This window comes from Gopherus evgoodei, chromosome 13, assembly GCF_007399415.2.
Source record: "Gopherus evgoodei ecotype Sinaloan lineage chromosome 13, rGopEvg1_v1.p, whole genome shotgun sequence".
Taxonomy (NCBI): Eukaryota; Metazoa; Chordata; order Testudines; family Testudinidae; genus Gopherus; species Gopherus evgoodei.
The window spans coordinates 24519359-24546886 of NC_044334.1; the positions used below are offsets into that span (position 1 = coordinate 24519359).

General features: G+C 50.6%; 1 protein-coding gene across 6 annotated transcripts in view; it reads left to right on the plus strand.

The window, feature by feature from the left end:
* NOS1 (nitric oxide synthase 1) overlaps positions 1-27528 on the plus strand; it is a 147549-nt gene that overhangs the window by 95745 nt on the left and 24276 nt on the right. For all 6 annotated transcript variants that reach the window (XM_030582994.1, XM_030582996.1, XM_030582997.1 and 3 more), the window contains exons 4-16: positions 5102-5239; positions 6144-6289; positions 6922-7084; positions 8254-8345; positions 9889-10030; positions 10986-11125; positions 11703-11877; positions 14533-14634; positions 15770-15964; positions 17184-17269; positions 21910-22054; positions 22536-22640; positions 23327-23385. In XM_030582994.1, the coding sequence (XP_030438854.1) occupies positions 5102-5239; positions 6144-6289; positions 6922-7084; positions 8254-8345; positions 9889-10030; positions 10986-11125; positions 11703-11877; positions 14533-14634; positions 15770-15964; positions 17184-17269; positions 21910-22054; positions 22536-22640; positions 23327-23385 (1688 nt within the window). The remainder of the gene's footprint in view (positions 1-5101; positions 5240-6143; positions 6290-6921; positions 7085-8253; positions 8346-9888; positions 10031-10985; positions 11126-11702; positions 11878-14532; positions 14635-15769; positions 15965-17183; positions 17270-21909; positions 22055-22535; positions 22641-23326; positions 23386-27528) is intronic.

A 27528-nucleotide genomic window follows, 5' to 3' on the forward strand; every position in this document is an offset into this window, starting at 1 on the left:
GCACTGAGGTACAACCGCATCTGCTCTAACCCCTCAGACGGAGACCAACACCTATGCAATCTCCACCAAGCATTCTCAAAACTACAATACCCGCACGAGGAAATAAGGAAACAGATCAATAGTGCCAGATGTGTACCCAGAAGCCTCCTACTGCAAGACAACTCCAAGAAAGAAACCAACAGGACTCCACTGGCCCTCACATACAGTCCCCAGCTAAAACCTCACAAACGTATCATCAGGGATCTACAACCTATCCTGGACAATGATCCCACACTTTCACAGGCCTTGGGTGGCAGGCCAGTCCTCTCCCACAGACAACCTGCCAACCTGAAACATATTCTCACCAGTAACTGCACACCACACCATAGTAACTCTAGCTCAGGAACCAATCCATGCAACAAACCTCGATGCCAACTCTGCCCACGTATCTACACCAGTGAAACCATCACAGGACCTAACCAGATCAGCCACACCATCACCGGTTCATTCACCTGCACGTCCACCAATGTAATATATGCCATCATATGCCAGCAATGCCCTTCTGCTATGTACATTGGCCATACTGGACAGTCTCTATAGAAAAGGATAAATGGACACAAATCAGATATTAGGAATGGCAACGTATAAAATCCTGTAGGAGAACACTTCAACCTCCCTGGCCACACTATAGCAGATCTTAAGGTGGCCATCCTGCAGCAAAAAAACTTCAGGACCAGACTTCAAAGAGAAACTGCTGAGCTTCAGTTCATCTGCAAATTTGACACCATCAGCTCAGGATTAAACAAAGACTGTGAATGGCTTGCCAACTACAAAACCAGTTTATCTTCCCTTGGTTTTCACACCTCAACTGCTAGAACAGGGCCTCATCCTCCCTGATTGAACTAACCTCGTTATCTCTAGCTTGCTTGCGTATATATACCTGCCCCTGGAAATTTCCACTACATGCATCTGACGCAGTGGGTGTTCACCCACGAAAGCTCATGCTCCAAAACGTCTGTTAGTCTATAAGGTGCCACAGGATTCTTTGCTGCTTTTACAGATCCAGACTAACACGGCTACCCCTCTGATACATGAATTTCACAGTAGTGCATAAGGTGTTTGCTAATTCACTGCAGTGTGTGATGTCTGGTGGGGGTGGAGAGAAACCTTAATTTGGGGAGGTTTCAAGTGTCAATTTTTATTAAAGTTTTATGAATCCTGTAGATGTCATGGGAACTTCATCCCCAGAGAAATAAAGGGCCAAATTCACATCTCAGTGCATTTCAGTGGTGCAGCTCCGGTGAATTCAACTGGCATGCAATAGTGTTGCTGGCCCACAAATGGCTGAGATTTGTTGAAGGAGGCAGGTGCGTAGGAAAGAAGATTACAATGTGGTGTCAAGTATCAGAGGGGTAGCCGTGTTAGTCTGGATCTGTAAAAGCAGCAAAGAATCCTTTGGCACCTTATAGACTAACAGACATTTTGGAGCATGAGCTTTCGTGGGTGAATAGCCACGTCCTCAGATGCATCTGAGGAAGTGGGTATTCACCCACGAAAGCTCATGCTCCAAAACGTCTGTTAGTCTATAAGGTGCCACAGGATTCTTTGCTGCTATTACAATGTGGCCATCCCTGAGCATTCAAAAATCATGAGTCAGGCCCCCCAAAGCCATGAGATTGGCTTAAAAATTCAAGATTTTGAAAATAATAAATGTTGGGGCTCTTCTGATTTGCCTCTAGGTTTTGAGCCTTTAGGGTTCACTTTTTCAAGTTGTATTCTGCAACCCTGAGGGCTAGAGACACACTTTAAAACAATGACAGCAGAGGCCATCATTTAATCACGTGACTCCAGGAGCTGGGGAGACCACACACAGCCCAACAGAGCATGAGCAGGGATAGCGAGAGTCTCCAGAGCCCGTGAGAACTAAAGAATATGGTACAGTAGTATCAGATGGAGTTCCCTTTCTCCCCCTGACATGTGCACTTGGAGGAAGGTACCAGATGCTGCTGCGTCTGATCCTGTTGTCACTGAAGTGAGTAGCAAAATCCCCATTTTCCAGGGTCAAAGACACTTTTAAAAACTTGTCAAAGGTTTTTGTGAAATTGCCATGGCCCAGCATCTAACTAGAACAGTATAGTCATGTGGCTGCTGCTATCTAGCCTGCCTCAGACATGGCTACTCTTTCATATGCTGCAATGTGGTTTCAGAGCATTCCTAAACAACAAGCGTGAGAAGAAGCTTTGGCTTTGCTGTTCTCTATGAACCACTTGTGCCTTTCTGTAAAGCAGACACATTTTCACCTGGAGCAAAGTGATCTACCAGGACATTCAGGGGCAAATGCTGCTCTCATTTGCTGGAGCCGTTCCACTGAGAAGAGTGAGGTTGGCTTTGGATTTTCATCAGTGTGACCGAGAGCAGAATTCTGTATAGTGCAACAAAATGCAGAGCAGGCTGAGGCCCGAGTAGAAAATTGGAGTTCTCGTTCTAATTCCTAATTCCTTTAAGAGCGGATGCTGCTGGAATGTCTCATTACTTGCCTTCCCTGGTGAGTTTTAGAACATAAGCCCTTTTCTCGTGGTGGTCAAGTGATAGCTGGGGATCCTTCACCAGTTACCTCCACAGCTATTGGGGCTGTCAAAGGTGTCAAGTGAGCGATTGCCTCTGAAGAGTGAAGGCTGTTTCCTTGTCTGTATATCAATGTGGAAGGGAGAAAAAGTTAGATAGAGGAGAAGCAGATGAATCTTAAGTGACTAGATCCTTTAAAGGGCTTTCTAATAACATCAAATTAAAATATTTAATCTACATATTCTTCATATGGGTTCTATCATTTTTCTTCCAGTCTGTACTCATTGGCAAAGCTAGTCATGTTGAAACACGGGCTTTTGTCATCACAGCTCATCTCTTTCCCCCGTTTAGTGAGGTCACAATGCCAAATTTGTGCCATTGCAACCATTTCGTGATGTGTGATGATGTCATGAGCATAGGATTACAGCTTCTCTACAAGATCACAGAGAAGGAGCATGAATATCTGCATCAATAGTAAAAAGAATACGGAAAAATGCAGAAGTGTTTTTTAAAAAAAATCTTGGTATAAATTAGCCCTGGTCTATACTACAGCGTTAGGTTGACATGAGGCAGCTCTGTAAGCCTGTACACTAAAACATCATTTCTGTTGACGTAACTCGCCCGCTGTGCCGACTTAATAACTCCACCTCCACAAGAGGGGTAGTGCTTCGGTGATTGTCGTGAGGTCGACGCAGTGTCAGACACTGTGTTGCTTACATTGGCTGCTGCTGGCTTTCAGAAGCCATTCAACAATGCCCCACACTGACAATTAAATCAATGCAAGTGCTCCCAATGAGGACGTGCACCAGTGACATAAGGAGCATAGTGTGGACGTGCAAAAGCAATTTAATTACTGCGGTGGCTGTACATTGACATAACTCAAGTCAACATAATTTTGTAGCATAGATGTAACCTCAGAGAGATTCAATGTCTGGATCCCGATCCAAATTTCCCCAAAGTTTAGGCAGTTCAGATCTATTTTACAGAGATGAGCTTGAAACATCAAGCTTTGTTCCAGCTCCAAACTTCCCCAAATTATAATGGATTTAGATAGGATACCCCGGTTTGGGACCAGATCTCTTCTCCATGGAACATCCAACCAGACCTTAGTAATACTGAGTGATGACACTGCACCCTGCTGAAAGTTCTAATTCAGGGGTAGGCAACCTATGGCATGGGTGCCAAAGGCGGCACGTGAGCTGATTTTCAGTGGCACTCACACTGCCCGGGTCCTGGCCACCGGTCGGGGGGCTCTACATTTTAATTTAATTTTAAATGAAGCTGCTTAAACATTTTAAAAACCTTTTTTACTTTACATACAACAATAGTTTAGTTATATATTTTAGACTTATAGAAAGAGACCTTCAAAAAACGTTAAAATGTATTACCCGCATGCGAAACCTTAAATTAGAGTGAATAAATGAAGACTCGGCACACCACTTCTGAAAGGTTGCTGACCCTGATCTAATTTCAGGATGGGCTATCTCCCCCTTCCAGGAGCAATCTGGTGTGGAGCTTTTGGCATCTTCATGGAGTTTGTCTGCCAAAGCAGAATTCCTCTGAAATTCACTAGAACTATTTTTTACCTGGTGTCACTCAGGATCTCTGCAGGCCAAGTATGTTCATTGATGTGTCAGTACTTGCACAATGAGGTTCTCTCCAAGATCCTGGCTTGGCACACACCTACATAGGATATCAAGGAGCGAGATGGGAGTGGTCCAAGTGCACATAATTCAGAAGTCCTTTCACTTCCTCCCTATGCTTGTCCTTAGGCCTACATTTCTCCAGCAAAAAGGGGCACTGGGGAGGCCTGCTTTCTGTTCATTCCCTTAGAGTAATTGTCAGAGATTAAGACAACCTTCCTCGGAGTAGTCAAACCACCGGCACTGGTTTTGGTGCATTTAAAACTATGGCAGATAATACACCAGTGAAGGTAATGTAGGGAGAAAATCCCACATTGACAGGGAATGGACTACATCAGGGGTCAGCAGCCTTTGAGAAGTGGTGTGCCAAGTCTTTATTAATTTAAGGTTTTGCATGCCAGTAATGAATTTTACATTTACAGGGGCCGGAGGATGGAACCCCAGACTGGCAGTGGGCTGAGCAGCTCAGCCCCTGCCAGTCTGGGGGAAGTTCCGTCCACTGGTCCCTGCCCAGGGGGGTCCCAGCAACTGGCCCTGCTCAGCCTGCTGCCGGCCTGAGGTTCCATCCATCCATGCCAGTAGCGGGCTGGTAGCAGACTGCCACTAAAAATCAGCTGGTTGCTGACCCCTGGACTACATGAGCTAATAATTAATTTCCATCCCTACTTTCTGTGACTCTTTGCTCTTTCGAGGTTAGGCTTCTTCTGAACAGAGTTAACTTTGCAGTTATCCAGAGTAATTTTTTTGGTGTGGGCAAGTATTCACTAGGGTCTAGGTCAAGACCACACAATTCTCACCAGGCCTCCATAGGTGAAGAAGTCCATTAATACAAGATCCACCTGCTGTTACACTTCTCCTGTAACTGATCACTGAGCAATAGTCTGACACAACATCACTTTTTTTCTCTCCTCCAGCCACCGCCATCTGGCAGACAGTCCCCGACTAAGAACTTGGTGAATGGAAGCCCATCCAAGTGCCCACGGTTTGCCAAAGTTAAGAACTGGGAGACTGGCTCAGTGCTTCACGATACCTTACATCTCAAGACAGCCATGGTGAGTGGGACTGAGTGTTCTGGCCAATGTTTTCTGAGTGCAGTTGACCAAATCAATGTCTCTAAACCCGATTCAACTGGAAGAATTAGAGTTGCTTTGAATAAATGAACCCAGCTTGTATGGTGCTATGGCATCTTCAATGAGCTGCTCTGTCGTGGGCTAGACTAGAATGAATCAAAGAGAGGCAATTGAGCTCTTTTGAACCTTCAAATGCTGGTGGAACATGAGGATGGGGATGATTAGAATGCACGCCAGCTGCATTATCCCTCTTTCAGTCCTGGTGTTCTCTTTTCTTGGCAATAGCCGTAAATGAAATGGCTTGTGGGGTAGACTTCTAGGCTGATAGGTGGTAGATTCTGCAGGGGAATGTTGCAGAGGTGTTTACCCATAGAGTAGGAGGAGGTATGGCGTAAGGGAAGTGTATAGAGTGTGGAGATGGGAAAGTAAGGTATGGAGGTGGGTATCTGTTACCTCCCAGCAGCTGATGGTGGCTGAATGTACAGCATTGAAAAGGCGGCATTTCCTGCTGCTGGCAGAAAGGAGGACGCAAAGCTGATGATACGTGTTTGTTTCCTCCAAGGATGGCATGGAGACCGGTTTGGGGGAGAGAGAGCAAACATGGAGCTATAACTAAGATTTAGGATGGACTCTTATGAATCCCACTTGTCCGAGCCACAGTTATAGGTCAGGCTGGGTCAGGGACATCCCTGTCATATGCCTGAGATCAGTGCCCTCCCTGCCAAAAAAAAGTGCACATATGAAAGCAAACCCACTGGAAATATCATCACTTGTGCCAAATCCAGAGGTGGCATTTCACCAACGTTAGTGCAGCCCATCTTGTTCGCCATGTCAGTATAACCAGTGGTGCAATCTACAGTTCATACGTGGCCCTTCTGTCTTGCAGGCCAGTGCATGTACAGAGCAGATCTGCATGGGATCAGTAATGACGCCCACCCAGCATATCCGGAAGCCAGAAGACACCAGGACAAAAGAACAGCTGCTCCCCTTGGCTAAGGACTTCATTGATCAATTCTACTCCTCCATAAAGAGGCAAGTCTTCTGGCACTCGCAGGTGGTGCTGCTGGCGGGTTTTTAACGGGAGGTATGCGGTGCAGTAAAATACCTCTGACTTGTTACCGGCAAAGCTAACGTGGTGGTGTGATCAGATTGCAGTGCCCAAAGTTAGCCAATAGTCAGATCGCTAGCTGTGCGTGCCCCAGCTGCACGCACACCCAGGGGCCAGGCCATTTGAAATCTGTGCTGGCCTCCAAAGAACACAGGACTGCAGACGTGCATTTATAGGTTCTGCTCTATGTCCGACAACCTTGTGCTTCCAGTGGTCTGCATCTGTGCTCTGTGTGTATGTCTAGCTGGGTACATGAGTGGGTGTACATGAGCATGTGCTATGCTGATCTGGCTAGAGATTGTAACACGCAGGTACAGCCAGGGAGACTCCCTTCCCCAGAATTCCATCCTACAATGTAGCATCTCAGAGTTTGACCCCTGGGGCAGAGGGGAATGTTTGCCCCCACAATTATTATGACTGGTCCAGAGTTACCTCCAGCTGGCATGTGTGTACGTGTACGGGGACCAGACTACATAGTTGTGTACAAGCAGCATCTGGTGCTATCCACTGCCCTGTGAATTGGAGTTGGTCACTTCTCTTTTCCCCACGCTCACAGGTTTGGCTCCAAGGCCCACATGGAGAGGCTGGAAGAAGTGACCAAGGAGATTGAAACCACAGACACCTACCAGCTGCGGGACACAGAGCTGATCTATGGTGCAAAGCATGCCTGGCGTAATGCATCCCGCTGTGTAGGCAGGATTCAATGGTCTAAGCTACAGGTAAAGCAGCAGACTGCTCTGGCTGCAACTGGCAGATTGCTCTTAGAGGGGTCGATGAGCATGGAAGGTAAATCAAGGGAGACACAGCTGTTTCTTTGGATGCTAAGGATACAGTGACTCATGCTTGTGGATCTGGGCAGTACATGTAAGAAACATGCCACCCTTTCATCTGTGGGTGCAGGGGCTTGTTTGAAGGCTCTGGGAGGAGAGAGCTTTGGAAGAAAAGGTGCTCATGGGGGAGGGTTGCATAGATGGTGGTGGTGGTGTCTGCATTTGAAACTGCAAAGCAGACTTCAGAGGTAACACTATCATCTTCCAAAACGTTCTCGGTTCTGGGCTCTTACTTGCCACATGCTTCTTTAAAAACTGTAGCTATTCCAGGGTTGCATAGAGCCCCTACCCCAGCACACTTTTGACTCAAGGCTGGGGCAGGGGTTGTTTGAATGCGTTGTTCCCAGGGACATTGGGCTCTGGCTGCAGTCTGACGCCACACTCCAACACACACACACGGGAAGCCGTCACTCCGAAGCTGATGAGCAATTTCATACAGGGCCTCAGCACGGTTTGGAGCTCGGAGGCCAAGCCTCTCTCACACACAGTGAAACTTCCTGCTTCTTTTGTTTTAATTAACATCTGCGGGAGCACTTGGCTGTGAAAAGGAAAGGACTCACTACAGCCAGGCATAGTGTAGGAAGATGCTTGCAAGTGTCCCTGCACGGCTCTGCAAAGGAAGGTCAGTCCTAGCTTACCTTGGCACTCACCCCTTCCTCTGCCATGCCACTGCCCCTCAATCCTGGCTTCAATCACTGATCTTTCAGCCCTGGGTCTCACTTAAGGAGAGACTTCCGGAGCCAGAGCTGATTTGCTGGACACTTCTGTTGCTCTTTATGACACTGGGGACTGTAGTAGGCTGAGAGGACTGAACCAGTGTCAATCCTGGATTTGAGTTTGGCTCCCCGGAGTGGAAAGGGCTGAGGTACGAGGTGCTGAGATGCTACAGTGGCAGGAAGCATGTATGTGCTAGACACTACTTATGGCTAGCTAGATCCTCATCTCCTGTATCGCGTCAGCCCCTAGCGCTTTCCAGCGTGCTGGGCCGGCTATGGAGGAGAGGCAGGTTTATTTAAGAGTGAGAGAGTTCCGCAGACCAACCCTTTCAACTGTTGCAGGTGTTTGATGCCCGAGACTGCACCACAGCTCATGGGATGTTCAATTACATCTGCAACCACATCAAATACGCCACTAACAAAGGGAACCTCAGGTAAGTCCCCCACCCGGGCCAAAGGAGGGAGCCCTGGCTCTCAGCTGGAGGGGGCTGTTAATTGTTTAGATTTGTATATATGGCTTGGAGTGAGAGTAGTGCTCCTGGTAGTGGTCACCTGGCCCTGACCTCGGCCACATGCCTGGGGACCCTCTGACCTGCCATTAGATGGAAACTTGGGGTTACAGGCTCCTTTGTGCTGCATGTTTCTGCTGCGGTTCTAATCACACCTTCCATATGCCCTGCCTTGCCTTTTGGGTAGCTTTTGCATGGTGGCATACTCCCTGAGATCACTGACTCACCACTCAACTGGGGGGGTGGAAGTGGGCTGAGCCACCAGCCCAAGCATGAGGACAGGCTGTCTACCTGCCCTGGCCGGTTGTGAGCTGCCGTCCCAGGTTCTATAACAACTCGGGCCAGACTGAAGAGCCTTCCTGTGAACTGCTTCAAATGCAGCATGCAGGCTCGTCCTTCACCTCCCTCCAGCAGAGTGCTGCCATGTGCCTGCAGCCAAGTGTCTGGAGAGTCCCAGGTTCCGAGTTGGAGAGTCTGGATGCCGGGGGCAGGAGCTGCTGAAGGGAAGGAAGGAGTGTCCCTCCTGTCCACCTTGCTTGCTCGCCGTTGGGCCAGTATCTCTTCCAGCTGTAGAGAAGCAATAAATTAAACCTCTCGGTTGCCCCTCTACCAACTCTGCCTAAGGGAAGGGAGTAAAACTTAGCCCCCGGGCCCACAAATGCTGAATTCTGCCTCAAACCTGTGTGTGTTTAAGAATGAATTGACCCCGTGTCCAAGTGATCAGTATCTTAGCAATCATGATACTTAATGCTTGTGATTCACAAAGGTGGGAAAGTATCAGTAGCCCCACTTCCCAGCTGAGAGAACCCAGGGACAGAGAGACTCAGTAACTCTGCCCAAGGTTATGGAGTAAATCAGTGGCAGAGAAGGGAACAGAACCCAGGTCTCCTGGTCCTGTGCTCTACCTGCTGGGCCCCTCTGTCTCTAGTGGCTGGGCTGTACAGAAACAGACACTGTGTTTCTCCTCCTTTCTCTTGCTCCTACTCCTCTGCCTTTCCCGCTGGATGGATCTTCCCCCTCTGCCTTATTTACTGGGGGCCCGTTTGATCTCTAGGCTCCTAGGTCACTGGAGCGAAGGGAAAGCACTGAGAGGGAGATGAATTTGCCAGGGAAACAGAACTCTCCTTCCGCCCCCGCTGCCTGTTTGCCACACCTTGGTGCCTGGTCTGCAGACTGGACTGTTCATCTCACACCCACATTCCTAAGGCACAATGGTAGTCGCTGGAAAATCAGTTGGAAAGGGGGCTGTTCTCTTTTCCGGGCAGGCACAGAGGTTAATTTGGCCCCAGGCATGTTCACAAGCACAAACCATGTGGCAGAGAGCATAGCAGCTGAGGTACTGTGAATGCCAGCAAGGGCTGTCCATCATCCCAGGCAACCCCACTCAACTTCAGGAAAGAGCACATGCCCTCCTGGCTGCCACTTTTCACATCACTAACGCCAGCCTCCTCCCATCCGTTCCTTTCAGGTCTGCTATCACCATCTTCCCCCAGAGGACAGATGGCAAGCATGACTTCCGAGTCTGGAATTCCCAGCTTATCCGCTATGCTGGCTACAAGCAGCCAGACGGCACCATTCTGGGGGACCCAGCCAACGTGGAGCTCACAGAGGTAGGCAGCACAACAAAATGAAAAAAATCCATTCTTCCCAGTCATTGTAGGTCAGTGTCTGATAGGGAGTGCACCTCTGAGTGCCTCCTAAAGCGCTCAGATAGGATGGGGACATCTGCACATTATACTACAGTGTTTCAGTCCATCTAGGACAGTAGTTCTCAAACTTTTGCACTGGTGACCTCTTTCACACAGTGCAACCCCCCGCCATCAATTAAAAAAACTTTTTAATTTATTTAACACCATTATAAATGCTGGAGGCAAAGCGGGGTTTGGGGTGGAGGGTGACAGCTCGCGACCCCCCAGGTAATAGCCTCGTGACCCCCTGAGGGGTCCCGACCCCCAGTTTGAGACCCCCTGATCTAGGAGACCCACTCGGATTTGCTTTGCTTTTCCCAAGACAAGTCATGAGATGCTCTGCAGTACCACTAGAGGGACCCTTAGTATTGCCATGTGAACTTGTATTTGTGCATGTGTGTTCATGCACCACTGCCCTCTGCAGAGTGGAATCAGAACTTCTTGTGTTTCATAGTCTCTGTACTGCTACAGACTAACCACACTATAGCTCAGACAGTGGTTTGGAGCAGGAGGTCCAGGTGCTAAACTCACTGTCACCTGCAGGTCCCAGGTGGCTCATGGCACACTGCACAGTGACAAGTGTCAAGTCCTAAGTGGCCGTGAATTTGTTCCGATAGCCAGTCTCTGTGCACCTTAATGAGAATGTGCTTATCACCTACTTCTTAACTGCAGAACACTCTCCAGTGACTCAGCCTGAACTCTTAGCAAACACATGGCTCAGACTGAGTGGAGACATCCCTTATTAAAAAAAAAAGTAGAAGAGACTATTGCTGTACTTAACAGCCTTCCACCGCTTTGCAACCCCCACAGCGCCTGAGAGACATTGCTGAGCAGCCAGGTTGGCGAGAATATTAACGTGAATTCTGTTTGGCTGCAGATCTGCATCCAGCAAGGGTGGAAGGCACCCCAGGGGCGATTTGATGTCCTGCCACTCCTCCTCCAGGCCAACGGCAATGATCCAGAGCTCTTTGAGATCCCCCCGGAGCTGGTGCTGGAAGTACCCATCAGGCACCCCAAGTAAGTTAGAGCACGTCCGGGTGCCACTGTGGGGGAGGTTCTGCAGAGTTCTGCTCTGCTCGAACCACCTATGCCTGCTCACTGTGCACTACATGGCCTTGCCCGGGGGTCCTACATTCAGACCTAGAGTCCCACCAACATGGAGCCGTATCCATTGCTGCAACCCTTAGAGCTTCCTTCCACTGTGCATGGAAAACTGGCCCAGGCTTAAAAACCAGTGACCCTGGTCCCTTTCTCATGGATGGATGGCAGGGCTGCTCTCGCATCACTTCAGTTTCTCCGGTCCCTCTGCCCTGAGCCTCCTGCCATTCACCTGTTCTCCTCGCCCCTCCCCACAACTGCCCTGTTGTGTGCGTCCCTCCCAGTGTGCAAAGGAAACGGTGCTGCGATCCCCACAGGCCCTGCTCTGCTCCCTCATTCCCAGGAGTGATTCTGGTGGTTGGTGAGAACTGGTTCGTTGTAGTAAGACAAAGCTGCCTTCGGGCTTCTGTGGAATGACTGTTAGGGGCTAATCCCCTCCTTTGTTCCCCCCCGTGAGGATCCAGCAACCCGGCTGACCCCCCCTGTGTGCTCGCAGGTTTGCCTGGTTTAAGGACCTGGGGCTGAAGTGGTACGGTTTGCCAGCGGTGTCCAGCATGCTGCTAGAGATCGGAGGCCTGGAGTTTACTGCCTGCCCCTTCAGCGGCTGGTACATGGGCACTGAGATCGGCGTCCGCGATTACTGTGATAACTCTCGCTACAACATGCTGGAGGTAACCTGCCCTTGGCTATTGCCTGCCTCACCTTGGGGCAGCTATGGGGCTGGCGGGGGTGCCTTGGGGTGTACGGCGCTACCAGGAGCAGAGCGCCAAGCTAGGCGCAGCCCTGCTTTGTGGGGGACAGTAAATGAAACCAAAGGGCTGCCTTAAATAAGCTGTGAAGATAAAAATGAATTCCAGCCATGCTGCCACATCAGGGCAATATGTCCAGGGGAGCCCTGAGCCCAGCAAGTCCCTGGTACGTCACCTGCATGATAGTCACTTAAGGTGGGAAAAGAGGAAGAAACTTTGGTACTAAACACACCCAGAGTGTGGCTTCCCCACCCCGTGCTGGAGGAGTCCCCAGGGGGAACTCTGACACTGCTCCCCTACAGAGGTGTACTGTGCTCCTCCCCTCACACCCAGCCAGCTCTTCTGTTTCCTTTGGAGGCCTGGGGGTGCCCCACAGGACTCACTCCTCTCCTCATCCTCTTTCAGGTGCCCTGCCCCCGGGTGGGCACTGGTAGGGGAGCTGTACCTGCTGTCAAGCTGGCCTTCAGTGGCACAGGGCGTGGGGAAGCAGGGCACAAGCCCCAAACTGGATAAGCACTGGGGAGCTTTCCATTATGCCTCATTATCCTTGCCCTCAGAGTGAGTCCCAGCAGCATAAAGATACAGTTCCTTCTTGTTAGGGCCTTTTTTCCTTTCCCCCTTTGCTCTTTGAGCAGCAAACTCAGCTGATGGAAGGTATTGTGGCAAGGCACCTTCTCAGTCTCCCCAGCCTCTGCTGCTTTTACCCCTGGTGAGACAGGCTTGGGTAATGTGGTCCCCCTTGGGACACAGGGGAAGTCTGCTCCCCTTATCTCCACCAGTCCTGTTGAGAGTATTTTTACTCCTTGTGGGAGAGAGTACTGCCTCTCCTCCTGGTGAGGCTCACTGTCCTGCTGCTCCGGGCAGCAGGGCTCCTTCTCTCTCTGCTCTCTCCCCCTCCTTCCTCCCAGGGAAGGGTTTAAAAAGGTCTCAGGCAGCCCTAAGTTGGAATCAGCTGATCCTAATTAACCTCAGGTAGCTCCCCCTCAGCTGATTCTAATTGCTACCTTGGTAACCCTTTCTCAGCTGAACCTGATTGACCTGTAGTTGCCTCCCAGTTGATAAGGAGGAGAGCCTTTTAACCCTCTGGGGCTGTTTCCTACCCCTCCCTTGCAGCTGTCTGTCCTGAGTTTATCACGATATTCACTTGCATTGCTCCTCTTCGTGGTGGGGTAAGAACAATCAATGGAGCCTTTTGTCCTCTTCAGTGTTCCACGATAGTTCATCTGCTGTCAATGGACCTTGCTTGTGGGGCAGGACTGAACGCCTTCTGTTGGAGATCCACGCTTTACACTCGCTAATGTCTCTCTCCTGTCTGGCAATTTTCACAGTCACAGAAGCTTGCAATACAAAAGGCTCAAATGTTGCCTCATGCTCTGGGGTACAGATGTCACAAGTGAGATCAGTGCAGGCAGCAACTCACATGCATTCCATAATGTCTAAACACTAGGCACTTCTTTATAACAAATGCCTGTTTTAACAATACTACCAGACAGGTGAACCAGCCGGATTCCAGCTCTGTATTTGTCAGTATTCAGGTGAGGCATGGGGACCTGCTAGGCAGCAGTTCTGCAGAGAAAGACCTAGGGGTTACAGTGGACGAGAAGCTGGATATGAGTTAACAGTGTGCCCTTGTTGCCAGGAAGGCTAACAGCATTTTGGGCTGTATAAGTAGGGGCATTGCCAGCAGATCGAGGGATGTGATCATTCCCCTCTATTTGACATTGGTGAGGCCTCATCTGGAGTATTGTGTCCAGTTTTGGGCCCCACACTACAAGAAGGATGTGGAAAAATTGGAAAGAGTCCAGCGGAGGGCAACAAAAATGATTAGGGGGCTGGAGCACATGACTTATGAGGAGAGGCTGAGGGAACTGGGATTGTTTAGTCTGCAGAAGTGAAGAATGAGGGGGGATTTGATATCTGTTTTCAACTATCTGAAAGGGGGTTCTAAAGAGGATTGATCTAGACTGTTCTCAGTGGTGGCAGATGATAGAACAAGGAGTAATGGTCTCAAGTTGCAGTGGGGGAGGTTTAGGTTGGATATTAGGAAAAACATTTTCACTAGGAGGTGGTGAAGCACTGGAATGGGTTACCTAGGGAGGTGGTGGAATCTCCTTCCTTAGGGGTTTTTAAGGTCAGGTTTGACAAAGCCCTGGCTGGGATGATTTAATTGAGGATTGGCCCTGCTTTGAGCAGGGGGTTGGACTAGATCCCTCCTGAGGTCCCTTCCAACCCTGAGATTCTATGAATTTATGACCTGGGCATGAGCTGGCATCTGGTCTTCCAGCATCACACCTGCCCTCCCCGCTGGGATTGTCCACAGTCCCTGTGCAAGGCTAGGCACAGCCAAGCCCTGATTGTTCAGGAGCGAACCAGGCCACTGGGATGAAGTTCAGTGAGACAGGCTGGTCATTTACTGACCCATACCCAGCAGCCATGCCTCCCTTCACGGAAGTTCTCCATCAGATGAAGAGATGGGGCTTGCCCTCCCTTAGCTCGCTCTCCAGGGCAGAGGCCTTAGGACTTGGCTTTGCGGCCGGTACTGAGTCACCACTCACCGATTAGGGGGTGTCTTTGCAGGAAGTAGCCAAAAAGATGAACCTGGACATGAGGAAAACCTCCTCGCTGTGGAAAGACCAGGCGCTGGTGGAGATTAACATCGCTGTTCTGTACAGCTTCCAGGTACCCAAGGAGTAGGACTTGCTGCTGCTGGAGCTTCAGCACAGGCATCCCTAAGGCTTTGGGGTTTGTGGTGAGACCAGCCCCTGGTGCTACGTCAGGAACTGGCTTGGGAAGGGGCCGTATGGAGATCTGCCCCAGGGCCACAGCAGCTAATGGTTTAACAAACATGCTTTTGTGTGGCACTGTCCTGACACAGAGGTGAAGGTGACTAAAGTCTGGGCTGTGCTGCTCAGGAGGGGCTATGCCACCTTTGGGGCCTCCCTAATTTGGGGTTGTTCCAGGTGCTGGGGTGGCCCCCAGTGGAATTTAGCACACTCCGGCCACTGGGCCCGACACAAACAGTATAGAACTGTTTACATCAGCCCTGTGCAAACCTTTCCCTGGGGAGATTTCTAGCTCCTTTACAGGGCCTGAGTGGCACAAAAAGGGCCAAGGATCTGGCCCTGGGTATCCACATTTGCATTTAAAGGGATTTGTGATTTTTGGCTCGTCCAAGCCAAAACTAGTAATTGGAGCAGAATGCTGCTTGGCACCGGGTGAACCAGGAGAATATCTCTCTGCCTTAGTGTGTCTGCTCTGGGAGGGCAGGGGATACACATGGGCAGTATCTCAGTCTTAGGCAGCAGCATCTTCCAGCAGCTGTTTTCCTTGGAGTTTTATACGAGTGAGCTGGGAGGACAGCTCTAGCGGAAGGGAGCAGTGGCTGGTCCCAGAGCTGGACACCTAGGGTAACAATCCCCTTTGACCAGCCCACAGCAGAGCTTAGGGGGTTCAGGGTCCCTCCTACCTGTCAACCAGCTCTGCATACTCAAATGAAAGGAAGTTTCAAAGTGAGGACTGTCTTCTCAATCAGAGCCTGTCACGGGGCCCTTCCAGATTGTTCCTCCATGGCCCATTGCCACGGACAGACGCCTTCCATTGGAAGGAGGAACTGAGCTATCAGCCTTTGACTTCTAGACAGAAGCTGGGTTTTTTTTGTCCTAATGTCCACTGCAGTTCTTGGTGGGGATGCTCCTTTTTAGCCCTCACGGCAGACTTGGCTCCAGCCTGGGCTCCTAATGCTGCCTTCTGTCCTCACTGCCCAAGGAGCATTAGCCTGCAGTTCTACTGGCTGTCTTCTCCTTCCCTCCAACAGAGCGACAAGGTGACCATTGTGGACCATCACTCAGCCACAGAGTCCTTCATCAAGCACATGGAGAATGAGTATCGCTGCCGTGGGGGGTGCCCTGCTGACTGGGTGTGGATCGTCCCCCCGATGTCCGGCAGCATCACCCCAGTCTTCCATCAGGAAATGCTCAACTATCGGCTCACGCCCTCCTTCGAGTACCAGGTACTACCCATAGCCAGACATCTGCCGGTGCCGCACAGCCTGCCCCTCGCACACAAGGGTACCATGATGGACAGAGGTAGCAGGATCTATGTCTCCATCCCAGCTGTGGACTGGTTCTGTATCCCAGCTGTTGTGTCTCTGCAGGGCAGTGGTGCTTGTTAACAAGCCTGATTGTTACAAGGTATCAAGGTATAATCTGAGTCAGGTTTGCCAACCCCCAGCACGAGTTGCCTTCCACCAAGGAGGGTGGCTCTTTGCATCTCTGCCAGAGCATGGAGAATCATCGCGGTCTCATCTTGCATCCTTCATCCCAGGTGAACCTAGCAGAGCCCTGTTCCTCAATCAGCCGTGAGGGGCTGCTGTCAACTCATGCCAGTCACCCCTTCCCTTCCTCCGCCATCCAGCAAACTTGAGTGAGCTGCTCCTGTCAGCTTGGAGATGGAAAATCTGACTCTGGTCTCCTGCCTGGCCATGCAGAGCATGAGCACTAGGCCATAATGTTAGCAACAGAGCACTTAGCCCTTCAAAGAATGGGACAAGGGACCCTGGCAAACAAACCTTCATTTGCTGAATGTTTATGCCTCCTGCCGCTTTTGTTCAGTCTGGCCATTAGTCTAGATCCCATAAGGAATAACCAGGAAAGGGACTGACTTGTTCATCTGTGTTATCCATCTCCCATGAACCCAGAGCGTTCCCAGCCCTGACTGTATCCTCCGGGATTGCGCAGCTGCTGAGCCTCTTTCCTAGCCTCCACCCCTTCTGGAGGCCCTATGGAAAAGTGGAGGTGTGCAGTCCTGCATCTCCCTGCTCGTTAGCTGTCAGTGCTCCCTGGGGCAGCCCCACTTCCAGGAGGCACAAAGGGCATGGTCCTCCACCATGTTGTTACAAGACAGCAACATCCTCGCTGCCATGCGACAGCGTGTTGAAACTCTGGTGCGTGCAGTCATACCTCAAAGACATGGGCATCTCTAGAGGAGGTCATCTCCAAACTTAAATAGCTGGGTTGTGGAGGGTAGGATGGGGTTACCAACCAGCCCCACAAATAAAGACCCCTGACAAGGGTCAAGGCCAGCTGGGCCCTAGCAACTAGGTGTTGTGAATGTATTGAACAGGCTGTCTTTACAAGCGAATGCACTTCCACTGTCGGGCCACACACACCTGGCTCTTGTTGAATAACAAAACTCTGTCCCTCAGCTGATGACCATCTTTTTCTTCCTAGCCTGACCCTTGGAACACACACATCTGGAAAGGGGTCAATGGGACTCCCACCAAAAAGAGAGCCATTGGTTTTAAAAAGCTGGCCAAGTAAGTACCCTTGTAAGGTTCTTGGGAGGCTACGGGCCTACCCAGGGTGCTTTGCAAGAACGAGGCCCACACACACTGTGAGTTATTGGCTTTAATGAAGGTAAAGTGACACACCCGCAACGGGGACTCCTGGCGTTGCTGTTACGGAGGTGGGGAACCCAGTGCACCGAAGCTCGGCCTGGTATGGAGTCCAAAGGCGGGACCGGGATCATGCAGCTATATATACAAGACACAAACATAACTTATATATAAGCAAATAGGGGCTTTCCACAGGCGGTGTTCGCCCTTTGGCTAAAGGCCATACAAACTGGTTTTAACCAGTTAAAGCGGGTTATAACTGGCGTGCCGTGTCCTACAGTGACTGGCCGCCGAGAAAGCGGAAATACCCTAGCTAGGCCGTAACACAGTCTTCTGCGGTTCCCTACAACCCTGGAGTAGCTGTCCCCACACACTAGGAGCCAGAGCACCGAGATGCAGCACACTGGCTGTTTACTGTTCAGATTCTGCATGATGGGGCTGCCACATGCTCCTTGAATTACTGCTGCGCGGTCAGACCAGGATTCCCCCCGTGTCTTTTGAAGGCCTCTCCTTTTGCCATGTCATCTTGTGTAGCACAGGAGAGAAGTGCCCGGAGCGGTGGGCAGCATTTGGAGTCTGCCACTGGAGCAGTATATGAGAGGGTGAAGGTATAAAATAGCTAAAAATCCTCATCAGGTCTCTTCCTACCAATCAGTTCCTTCTCCAGCAACATCTCTCTGGTTGTTCCAGCACTTGGTGAGAGACTTCAGACGGCTCCTCTTCCTTCCTCTTTCTGGGGTTATAAGGCCTGATTCTCCTTCCCCTATGACAATGATGTAACTCCATTGCTGTTACTCCCAATTAGCGCTGGTATAAGTGAGAGGAAACTCCTACCCACGGAATCCTCTTCCTTGCTATTTGGGATACTTCAGCCAATCGCTCCCCTGAAGTTCGTGGGGACCAAACCCTCTGTGAGTGTGAAAGAAGAATGGCATGGGGAGCCTCTGTACATATGGACATAAGAGACGGGCTCAGACTGGGATCCTGGATCTGGACAGCCCTTGACATTTTGGAATAAAACCTGGGTCCATATGTCACAGCTAGTCCCCATCCCTTCCATGGGCAGAACAAGCCCCCTAGAGATGGATACCCCAGAATGCTGACCAGGGATCTGCCCAATTGAGCTGAGCAACTTTGACAATCTTGGTATTTTATTCCTGGACTGGAAGCCACCCCACCATGGGGGTGGAGTTGGGGGAGATGTCCCAACAGGGTAGGTAGAGTGGCCTAGCAGAGAAAGCAGTGGACTAGGACTCAGGAGACTTGTGTTCTATTTCTGGATCTACTCCTGACCTGCTGGGTCACCTTGGGCAAGCCATGTCATGCCTCTGTGTCTCAGTTTCCCCATCTGTAAAATGGGGAGGAGAATACTGACCTCCTTTGTGAAGTGCTTTGAGATCTACTGATGAAAAAGCACTACATGACAGCTAGGTGATGATATTTTTAGCCAGTAACATGCATGTTATGTCACAGATGACCTGACCATGGTCAATGATGCTACACAATCATCTAGACACTGCTAGGTCTGTGTCCCTAGGTTGTTGTGACTCTATTGTCATCCAATATCCCCTATCTCTTCCATTAAGTTAGTTTCCATGGTGCGTCCATGAAGCCACCGTACCATGAATACGTTCTTGGGGCCAGTGCCTGGCGCTGAGAGTCTGGAGGAGGTAGAGGTTTCGAAAAGATTAAGTGAGCTATTGAGTTAGAAGAGGACACAATGGCTGTTAATTATAGCTGCTCTGTGTGTGAGTACGTAATTGATAAACAGCTTTATAAAAATGTGACCTTGGCAGGTAGGATTTTTAAATAATATCCCCTCTGTTGTTGTTGGTGTGTAGGTAGTTTTAATTTTTTTTTGTAAATTTACCATTAATTCTGCCTGGCTCTGAGCTAATCTGCTTTTTGACTGCTCCCGCGCACAAGATGGGAACGGATGAGCGAGCAAAACATTCCTGACCAGGTGGGGTTTCATTACAAGATGATTTAGATGCTGTCCAGAACTGGTTGCAAAGGAGCCAGACAGTTCATCTCTCAGCTTCCTCCTGGACCCATCTATACTTTTGCCAAGATCTGATCAGTGCCAGGGCTGGGGGAGGCCAGTGGCATCTGAAATGAGTGGGTGAAATCGACATGGAAGGGTGAATTCAGGAGCTGTGTTATAGCGTCAGGTAACAACCATAATGAATCAGACTGAAAGCAGGAACTGCCCAGAGGCAAGTACCTTGAGACCATGTTGTGGAGGGGTGGGGCCAAATAAATCCAGTTCAGGCTTTTCCTTCCCCCCCCCCCCACGTTCCAAAGAAATCTCCTCTCTGGGTGAAACTGGGGCAGATTTTGCTAGTGGACACCTTTTACCTGTAACCACATGGGCAGTGGAGGGGCAGGGGGGGAGGGGGCTGGGCTTCCCTAATGGATTCTCATTGACGAGCCTCTGCCTGGTGCATCCAACGTAGCTGCAACTGGCATCCCCGTCAATGTACCGTACATCTGTTCTGATGAGGGCACTAGAATCTCATGGGCTGCTGGAGCAGGGCGGATGCTTATCAGACTTTATGTTGTGTTCCAACTGGGGCAAATGTGACTTTTTCAAGCCACCTCTCAACTGTCAACAAACTAAATCAAGCTGCCACGATTTCAGTGGTGTCTCTGTAACGAGATGCTGTGGCTGATTCTGCCCGGTGTGCTGCAAGAGACACTGGCTGGATCGGGGCCCATGCTCTAGCCTGCCATTTTGATGGCTTCATTTCCAAAATTGGCGTGACTTTTGAAAAAAGAGAAAACGTGGAATATTTTTGAAAGCAGGACTCCGGTCCCTGCAACCCAGCTCTTAGGAGTGACTCTACAATAACAAACAAGCGTGTACAATGTTGTATTTGTGGCCTTACTGTACAATAAGAAATCTGTCTCTGCTAGACTTTTTTTGCCCCAAATGCCTCCACCAGTGGTGCTAAACCAGAACTGGGAGAGGCAGAAGCACTTGTGTAGACAGAGTGCTGATGGCCACTGATGCGAAGGTGCCGTGTCATGTTGGGTGCATCTACATGGGAGCTGGAAGATGTCGTTTCTGGCTTGGGAAGATGTACACGTGCTAGCATTGATCAAGCTAACATGCTAAAACTTGGAGGGTAGTCACAGCAGTGCACGTGGCAGGCAGGACTAGTCACTCATATATGCTGTCTCAGACAGGATTGTACTCCATATGCCTGGTCCCTAGGAAGTATATAGATGGAGATACACCTATCTCATAGAGCTGGAAGGGACCCTGAAAGGTGATTGAGTCCAGCCCCCTGCCCTCACTTGCAGGACCAAGTACTGATTCTGCCCCAGATCCCTAAATGGCCCCCTCAAGGATTGAACTCACAACCCTGGGTTTAAGCAGGCCCATGCTCAAACCACTGAGCTATCCCTCCCCCTTCTATGATATGTACCACTGCAGCTATACTGCTATTTTTAGCATGTTAGCTCAATCCGAGCTAGTGCAGTATGTCTTCTCCAGCTGGCAATGACACCTCCAGCTCCGGTGTAGACATACCCGTAGAGCTGCTCTGAGCTGGGTTAGAGGACACAGGGCTTGACACACTAGTGGGCCCCTGTCTACACTAGCACTAGAGCTGGTGGAGATGAACCGATAGTAGTAATGGTGGGAAATTCTGGGGCAAAAGGGGTTTTTATGTAGACAAGGCTAATGGATGCATCTGCTCAAGGAAATTGATTCCAGCTGCAGGAGACAAAAGGCAGGTGGTTAGAGCCTCTGTCCTGCAGCCATTTAAAGGGGAGTAAGTTGGCTCCTGGGGGTGATCCCCATGGGACTGTTCCCACAAGTCAAGTTATGCCCATAGGTGCTGTCCCCACTGGGACATGACGGTGAGAAAAATGCAGGCTTTTAAGTGAACAAATGCCCTGGCTGATTATGGAGAGGTGCAGGTTCGGTTTAGTTAATAATCAATGCTCTTCCCAGAGCAGCGGGGCCCAGGTGTATGTCCTGGGCCCTTTGCACAGGGAAGGAAGTGTGTGTTTTTCCTTATTCAAACAAACTCAAAAGCCTTGTCAACGTCCCTGTTAGTGAAAACAAAGAAAACAGCCATTTCCCAGATGCTGTCTGGGCATGCATGAGTGGAAGAGATAAAACATTCTCTGGAGGTCTGAGACCCGAGAACATGAGACCGCAAGCTGGCAGGCTTCCCTTAAAGCCAGCAGTGCGCGGGTGTGTTTGAATGGGCAGTGGGGGACTGGTTCCCACTGCCTAGAGCCCTGTGCAGTCACGTACAGCTGTGCAGAGCGTCAAAGGCTGCCTCTCCAGCCAGGGAGGGGTCTCCAGCCGCCTCGCTTGGCTGTAAATCACAGCTGAGTGGGGCGCAGCGGTTGTTTAAAGCAATTCCTCTTCCTTTTCCCCAGACTCTGGAATTCTCACCCCACGGTTGTGAACTAATAACTGTCCTGTGATCACGCAGTTGTGCTTGAAATCCAGGAGAGAGAGAGAGAGAGAGATTGGGGTGGGGGGGGAATTGCAGTGCTTCTTATGTCTGAGGATCTTATCGAGGCTTCTACTTGCTTTCCAGAGCCGTGAAGTTCTCTGCCAAGCTGATGGGGCAGGCAATGGCCAAGAGGGTCAAAGCGACCATCCTCTATGCCACAGAAACGGGGAAGTCCCAGGTCTATGCAAAAACCTTATGTGAAATCTTCAAGCACGCTTTCGATGCCAAGGTAGCGTACCAGCTTCCTGCCCATGGAGAATAGTGCATGGGGCTATACGGCTCGCGTCCACCGGGCCCAATGCAACGAGCTGCTGGGCACCCTCAACTCCCAGGGAGTTTCCTAGGAATTGCAAGCCCTCAGCACCTTGCAGGATTGGGTCCTGAGGCCGGTTAAGAGACAGAGACCCGGATGCAAACGAAGCTGTCTTCAATGTGAACACATTTGGAGAGGCTTCGTGGCCCAGTTTTTCCCTCTGTTACCATTTAGCCCCATGGAAGTCCCCAAGAGGAGCAGAATTTGTCTCTCCTTTAAGTCTCTGGGCCTCCTCCCTTAGCATTACAGATTGGATCTCAGCGCCACGTTCTCTGCCAGATCCTCGTCCCGAGCTCTCTGCCGGTAGAACTGCACTGAAGCCAGCGGAGAGACTGGCCCCTAGCCCAGCCAATCTCCCTGTGCAAGGGGCCATCACCAGCATCTCTGTCTGCCTCAGGTGATGTCCATGGATGAGTACGACATAGTCCACCTGGAACATGAAACCCTCGTCCTTGTGGTCACAAGCACCTTCGGCAACGGAGACCCACCGGAGAATGGGGAGGTAGGAAAGGTTTAAGAACTATCTCGGTACTGCACACGGCAGTAATGGTGGGGGAGGTGGAACAGCACCCACTGATAGGCCCGTTCATTACGGAGAGGGGGGAGAATGGTGCAGTGGTCAAAGCATATGGCTGGGCCTCACAACACCTGGGTTCTTTCCCAAACCTGCCCCCCACTTGCTGCAAGACCTTAAGTTTGCCTTAGTTTCCCCATCTGTAGAATGGGAAAACATCTGCCTTGCCCCCAGGGAGGCTGTGAGGTTAAATTACTTAAAAGCCTGCACTAGATCCAAGGTCAGTGGAAGGACTCCCATACATTTCAGGGGGTTGGATCGGGTCCTCAAAGCTTAGAGACCCTCTGATGTACAGCAACGCGCAAGGGAAAATTATGATTAACCTGCGGATGTGCTTGGTGCTCTACGAACTCTCAAGGTCCCGGTCCTGGCCCTGGCAGGCTTACAGAGCAATAGACTCATAGGTCAGAAGGGACCAATCTGATCATCTAGTCTGATGAGTTCAGTCCCAGCGCACGGTGCAGATGACCCACAGTTGGGTCCCACTGGTGAAAGCAGGTGGGGGCCTCTGGAGTGGAGCGGAGCGGAGCAGCCACCCAGAGCCACACTTACCTTCGGTGTCCTGTACGACAGCCGGCGGAAGTGATGACAGTGCTGTTTCTCTCTCTCTCTAGAAATTCGGCTGTGCGATGATGGAAATGAGAAATCCCAACTCTCACCTGGAAGAGAGGAAGTAAGAGACTCGGACAAGAGCCCCGCATCACTCCCGCCCCGGCAGAGCTGGCCCGTCCCTGGGGAGCCAGGCACCACATCCCTCCCTTGGGTTGGCTGGCCTCTGTCCCAACTGAAGCTGCAAGTTTATGGCCTGGGGCAGGGACTCGCAGGTACTCAGGCCGCCAGTCCAATGCTCTAGGTAGCACTGGCCTTTCCCCTCTGGACCTGGCTGAGGTCACAGGTGAAACAAAGCTTGGCCATTTCATTCCACTCCACTGCCTGGTGGATGTTTGTCCATCCAAAACTGGCCTCAGGGTCTATAGGGACCCAAGTAAGAGATCAGGTCAGGTGGACTCTGCTGAGGGAGGGGAATGCATCCTTCTGGAGGAGTAGGGGGTGGTGGAATTGGGCCTGGTATTTCCTGTGCTTTGCTAGAGGAGGGGGAGAACCAGGTCAGGAGCTGCACTGTGGCCCTCCCAGAAGAACAGGACCCTGGGCAGTTCTTGTACATAGTGTTAGGGGGTTGCAGTGCAGGCTTCGCTCTAGGGGAACGAGTCTATATACATTCCCTGGCGTTAAATCCCCTTGCGTGTCATCCCCTTTTCCCCCTCCGACAAGACACTGGCTCCAGCCCAGCAGACATTCCTGGCCTGATAAGAGATGGGGCCGGGAGAGGGATACCATTCCTTTCGGTTTGTTTGCCACAGGAGCAAAGCTGGTCACCCCGGCAGAAACACATGCCTCTGGCCTGGGCAGGAGAGCACTTGTAGGGAGAACCAAGCACGCTGGAGCAAGAGCAAGGATGGTCCATTGGGGAAGGTGCTGGCCTGGGACTCAAAAGGCGCATATTCAATTCCTTGCTCTGCCACCGACATCCCGTGTGGCCTTGAGCAAGTCACTTATGGTACGATTCCACGTCAAACAAAATAGGACACGGCAGCAAGTCTCAGATCCTCTGTCAGCTGAGTTAGGCTCGTGCAGCAGGACTCAAAATAGTAGTGTAGACATTTAGCTCTGCTGGAACCTGGGCTCTGAAACCCGGGGAGGGAGAAGGGTCCCAGAGCCAGGCTCTATATGGAGCCAAATGTCTGCACTGCTAGTTTGAGCCCCACAACCCAAGTGGCTTGAGCCGGCTCCAAGACTCACTGCCATGAGGTTTTTCCAGTGTGTAGCCATACCCGCTGTCTGCCTGGGTGAGGGGGGGAAAGAACTGTGAGGTGCTCAGATCCTTTGGCAGTGAGGACCCAAGGCAGACTCCTGTTGCAGCAAGACTGAATGCAGAGCCCAGAGACTGTCAACTAAAGATGGGCCTGCCCCAAACCCGGGATCCAGCTGCTCTGGGGGTTCTGAATCTGGATCCAGCCTGGGCACTTGAGCCTTTCTGTAATAGCATCTGTAGCAGGGAGTTACCTGGTCTGGCCTCAGGCCTGTCTGCTGCCTCAGTTTCCTCCCTCAAAGCATTCATCCTCAGCCTCATAGGCTGCTGCAGTGCTCTTATGCAGGAGCCTTTAATGTGCTGCAGCCCTGAGGTCACTAAGTCCTCGGGCTTAGCCAGAGTTCTCTCTTGCTGGGGCAAAGCTGGACCTCTAAGGGCCCCTCTGTCCTTTTCGAGAGTCTTTAGCCCTTTACTGGGCTCGGCTCCAGCCCTCTTGGGCTCCTACCAGTCCCTTCTTCCCCTCGTTAACCACCAATGGCTGCAGCCACACATGGGTTGGCAGCTTGGGGAAACCCATGCCCAGCCTCTGTTACAGGTCCATGTCATATCCCAAACTGCCCTGTCTTCCCTGCACAGGGCCTCTTCCTGCTTCATCTCCCAGGTCTGCTGTCCTTGGAGTCTTTCTCCTGACTAGTTACCGGCCACCCTTATACCTCACGGCAGGCCTGGGTCTTAGTCACACATGACCCCTGCACTCTCATTCCCTTTGCCAGGGAAGGTGGGCTAACCTTTTAAAGGGCCAGCTCACCCTATGGCCATGCCATACAGACAAACACCACACCACTAACGCAGAAGTGGAGCCCAAACTGGGGTCACTGCTGGCCTTTGCACGGACTGCTTTTCATAGCATCTTCGCAGAGTCTCATGGCCCTCTCCCCTCCCATTCGCCTATTCGTCTCATGCCCCTCTCCCCTGCTATTGATAATGGGATAATGGGATATCATCCCTGAGGCAGCCTCAGCAATCGCTTACATGGAAAAGGACAAGAAACTATGGCGTGTATTTTAGCTTCTTTTAATGCAAATTAGCTGCTGCAAATGAAGAGAAGCCAGCACTCTGCAACTACCCACGTGTCTGTGGCCCAGCGCCCCATGAACTACTGGTGATCCAGGAACCACAAATGTGTAGCTATGCTTTGAACATGCAGTAGTAGTTAAGTCAGATTACCACTAGGTGGCAATGTTTCACAGATTTCTCTTCTTCCGGGCAGTTCTAGCTCTGCATTGACAACCCTAAACACTGAGATTATTTAAAAATAGTAAATGTCTCCTTTTTATTTGCCTTTAAGCCTTGAATGATCACATTTTTAGCTCTTCTCTGCAACCATAAGGGCTAGTAACTTTCTTTAAAATGCTGAGATTCTCACATGACTCCAGATGCGGGGGCTTCAAGGAAGACCCCGAATATAGTGAAACTCACCATAAAATCGCTTTAGGTAGGCTGAAAAGCCTGGGGATGTTAGAGGGGCTGGCTTCAGTTTATTGCAGTGTTGTGCAAAAACACCTCTAAGGCCCACGAGTACTATGGTCAAGCTAAGGTTGTGTCCTTCCTTTAAGGAAGTCTGGCTTAAGGTTAGAGCAGAGGACTGGGAGTCAGTTTTCTGGCATCTGTTACTAGCTCTGCTACTGAAGCAAGATTAGACTTGGGCAAGTCACTTAACATCTGCCAGAGTTAATTAATCATTTGTAAAAAGCTTTGAGATCCAGGTTGCTGCAGAATGGCAAAGTGTTAAACATTTATTGATGATTATTATGATTATTTTAGGGGTGAAGTACAGCATATTCCACTTAATTGAGACATCTGCTCCCTGTGAAGTCTCTTGAATTAACATAATGAGGCTAGTGAATGGTAATGTCTGCTGCTTAGTCAGAACAGAATTAGCATCCGACTAGTGATAAGTGAGTTTTAATCAGATGTTAAAGAGGTCGGAAAGACTTGGCTCTGGTCTTTTCCTTCAGAACTGCAGCAGATAACACGCTAGTGCAGAGCAGTAATGTTAGTTATTTGCACACTGATTGTGGTGGCGTTGCAGCCCCAAAGTGGCCTACCTGCTATGCGGACATGTGATTGTGACAGATCCCTTCAGGGCTTGCAATCTGAAAACCCATTATGGTTTTAATGGCCTCTTCCCCTAATGGGGACAGCTGATGGAACAGGACAATATGCCACCCCCAGAGGTGCCTCTGGGAAAAGGATTCCGCTGTGGTGTTCATGTGTGTCGCCTCCACGCTGGACACTTGCAATACACCGTGTTACGGGGTATCCTAGAAGGAGATTGTAGTTGAGCAGTGAGGTGGGCAGCAATATAGAGCTTAGGTGTCAGAGCTCGGCACTGGCTGCTGCAGTCACTTCCAAGAACAATTTGAGCTGTTGGCCACTATCTTTAAGGGCCTGGACAGCCTTGAGCCTGACTATATGACAGACAGTCTCAGTCTTCCATGTCCCACAAAGGGCTCTGGGGACGTTCTTGCTGTTAGCATGGACCTCTCCAGTACCCGTGGCTGGAGTTTCTCAGCACAGACACTCCCCACTTGACCACTCTCTCTCTGGGGGAAGCCACCAGAACCCAGGGACAGTGACCTTCTGGTCAGGAGGTGGAAAGCACTTGTTTATGTGTCCTGGTAAGGTCACCGCTTCTGAACCTGAGTGTCTAATGGCACTGGATTCTCAATGGGGCCTAAATCTCTGAGGCGCCGTTGGAAATCCAACCCTGAAAGCCATATTTCAGGGCCTAAACTTCATAAGAAACTGTGCTTGCTGCAGGGGAATGGAAATACCTATAAAAACCCCAACCCAACCTTCCAGCGAGTTATGGACCTGCAGCTGGAAGCCAGGTCATGTAAAACCCTTGCCTGCTACACAGCTGCATAAGGCCTGGGTGCAGGCAGGGCTGGCTCTAGGCACCAGCAAACCAAGCACGTGCTTGGGGCGGCACATTTTCAGGGC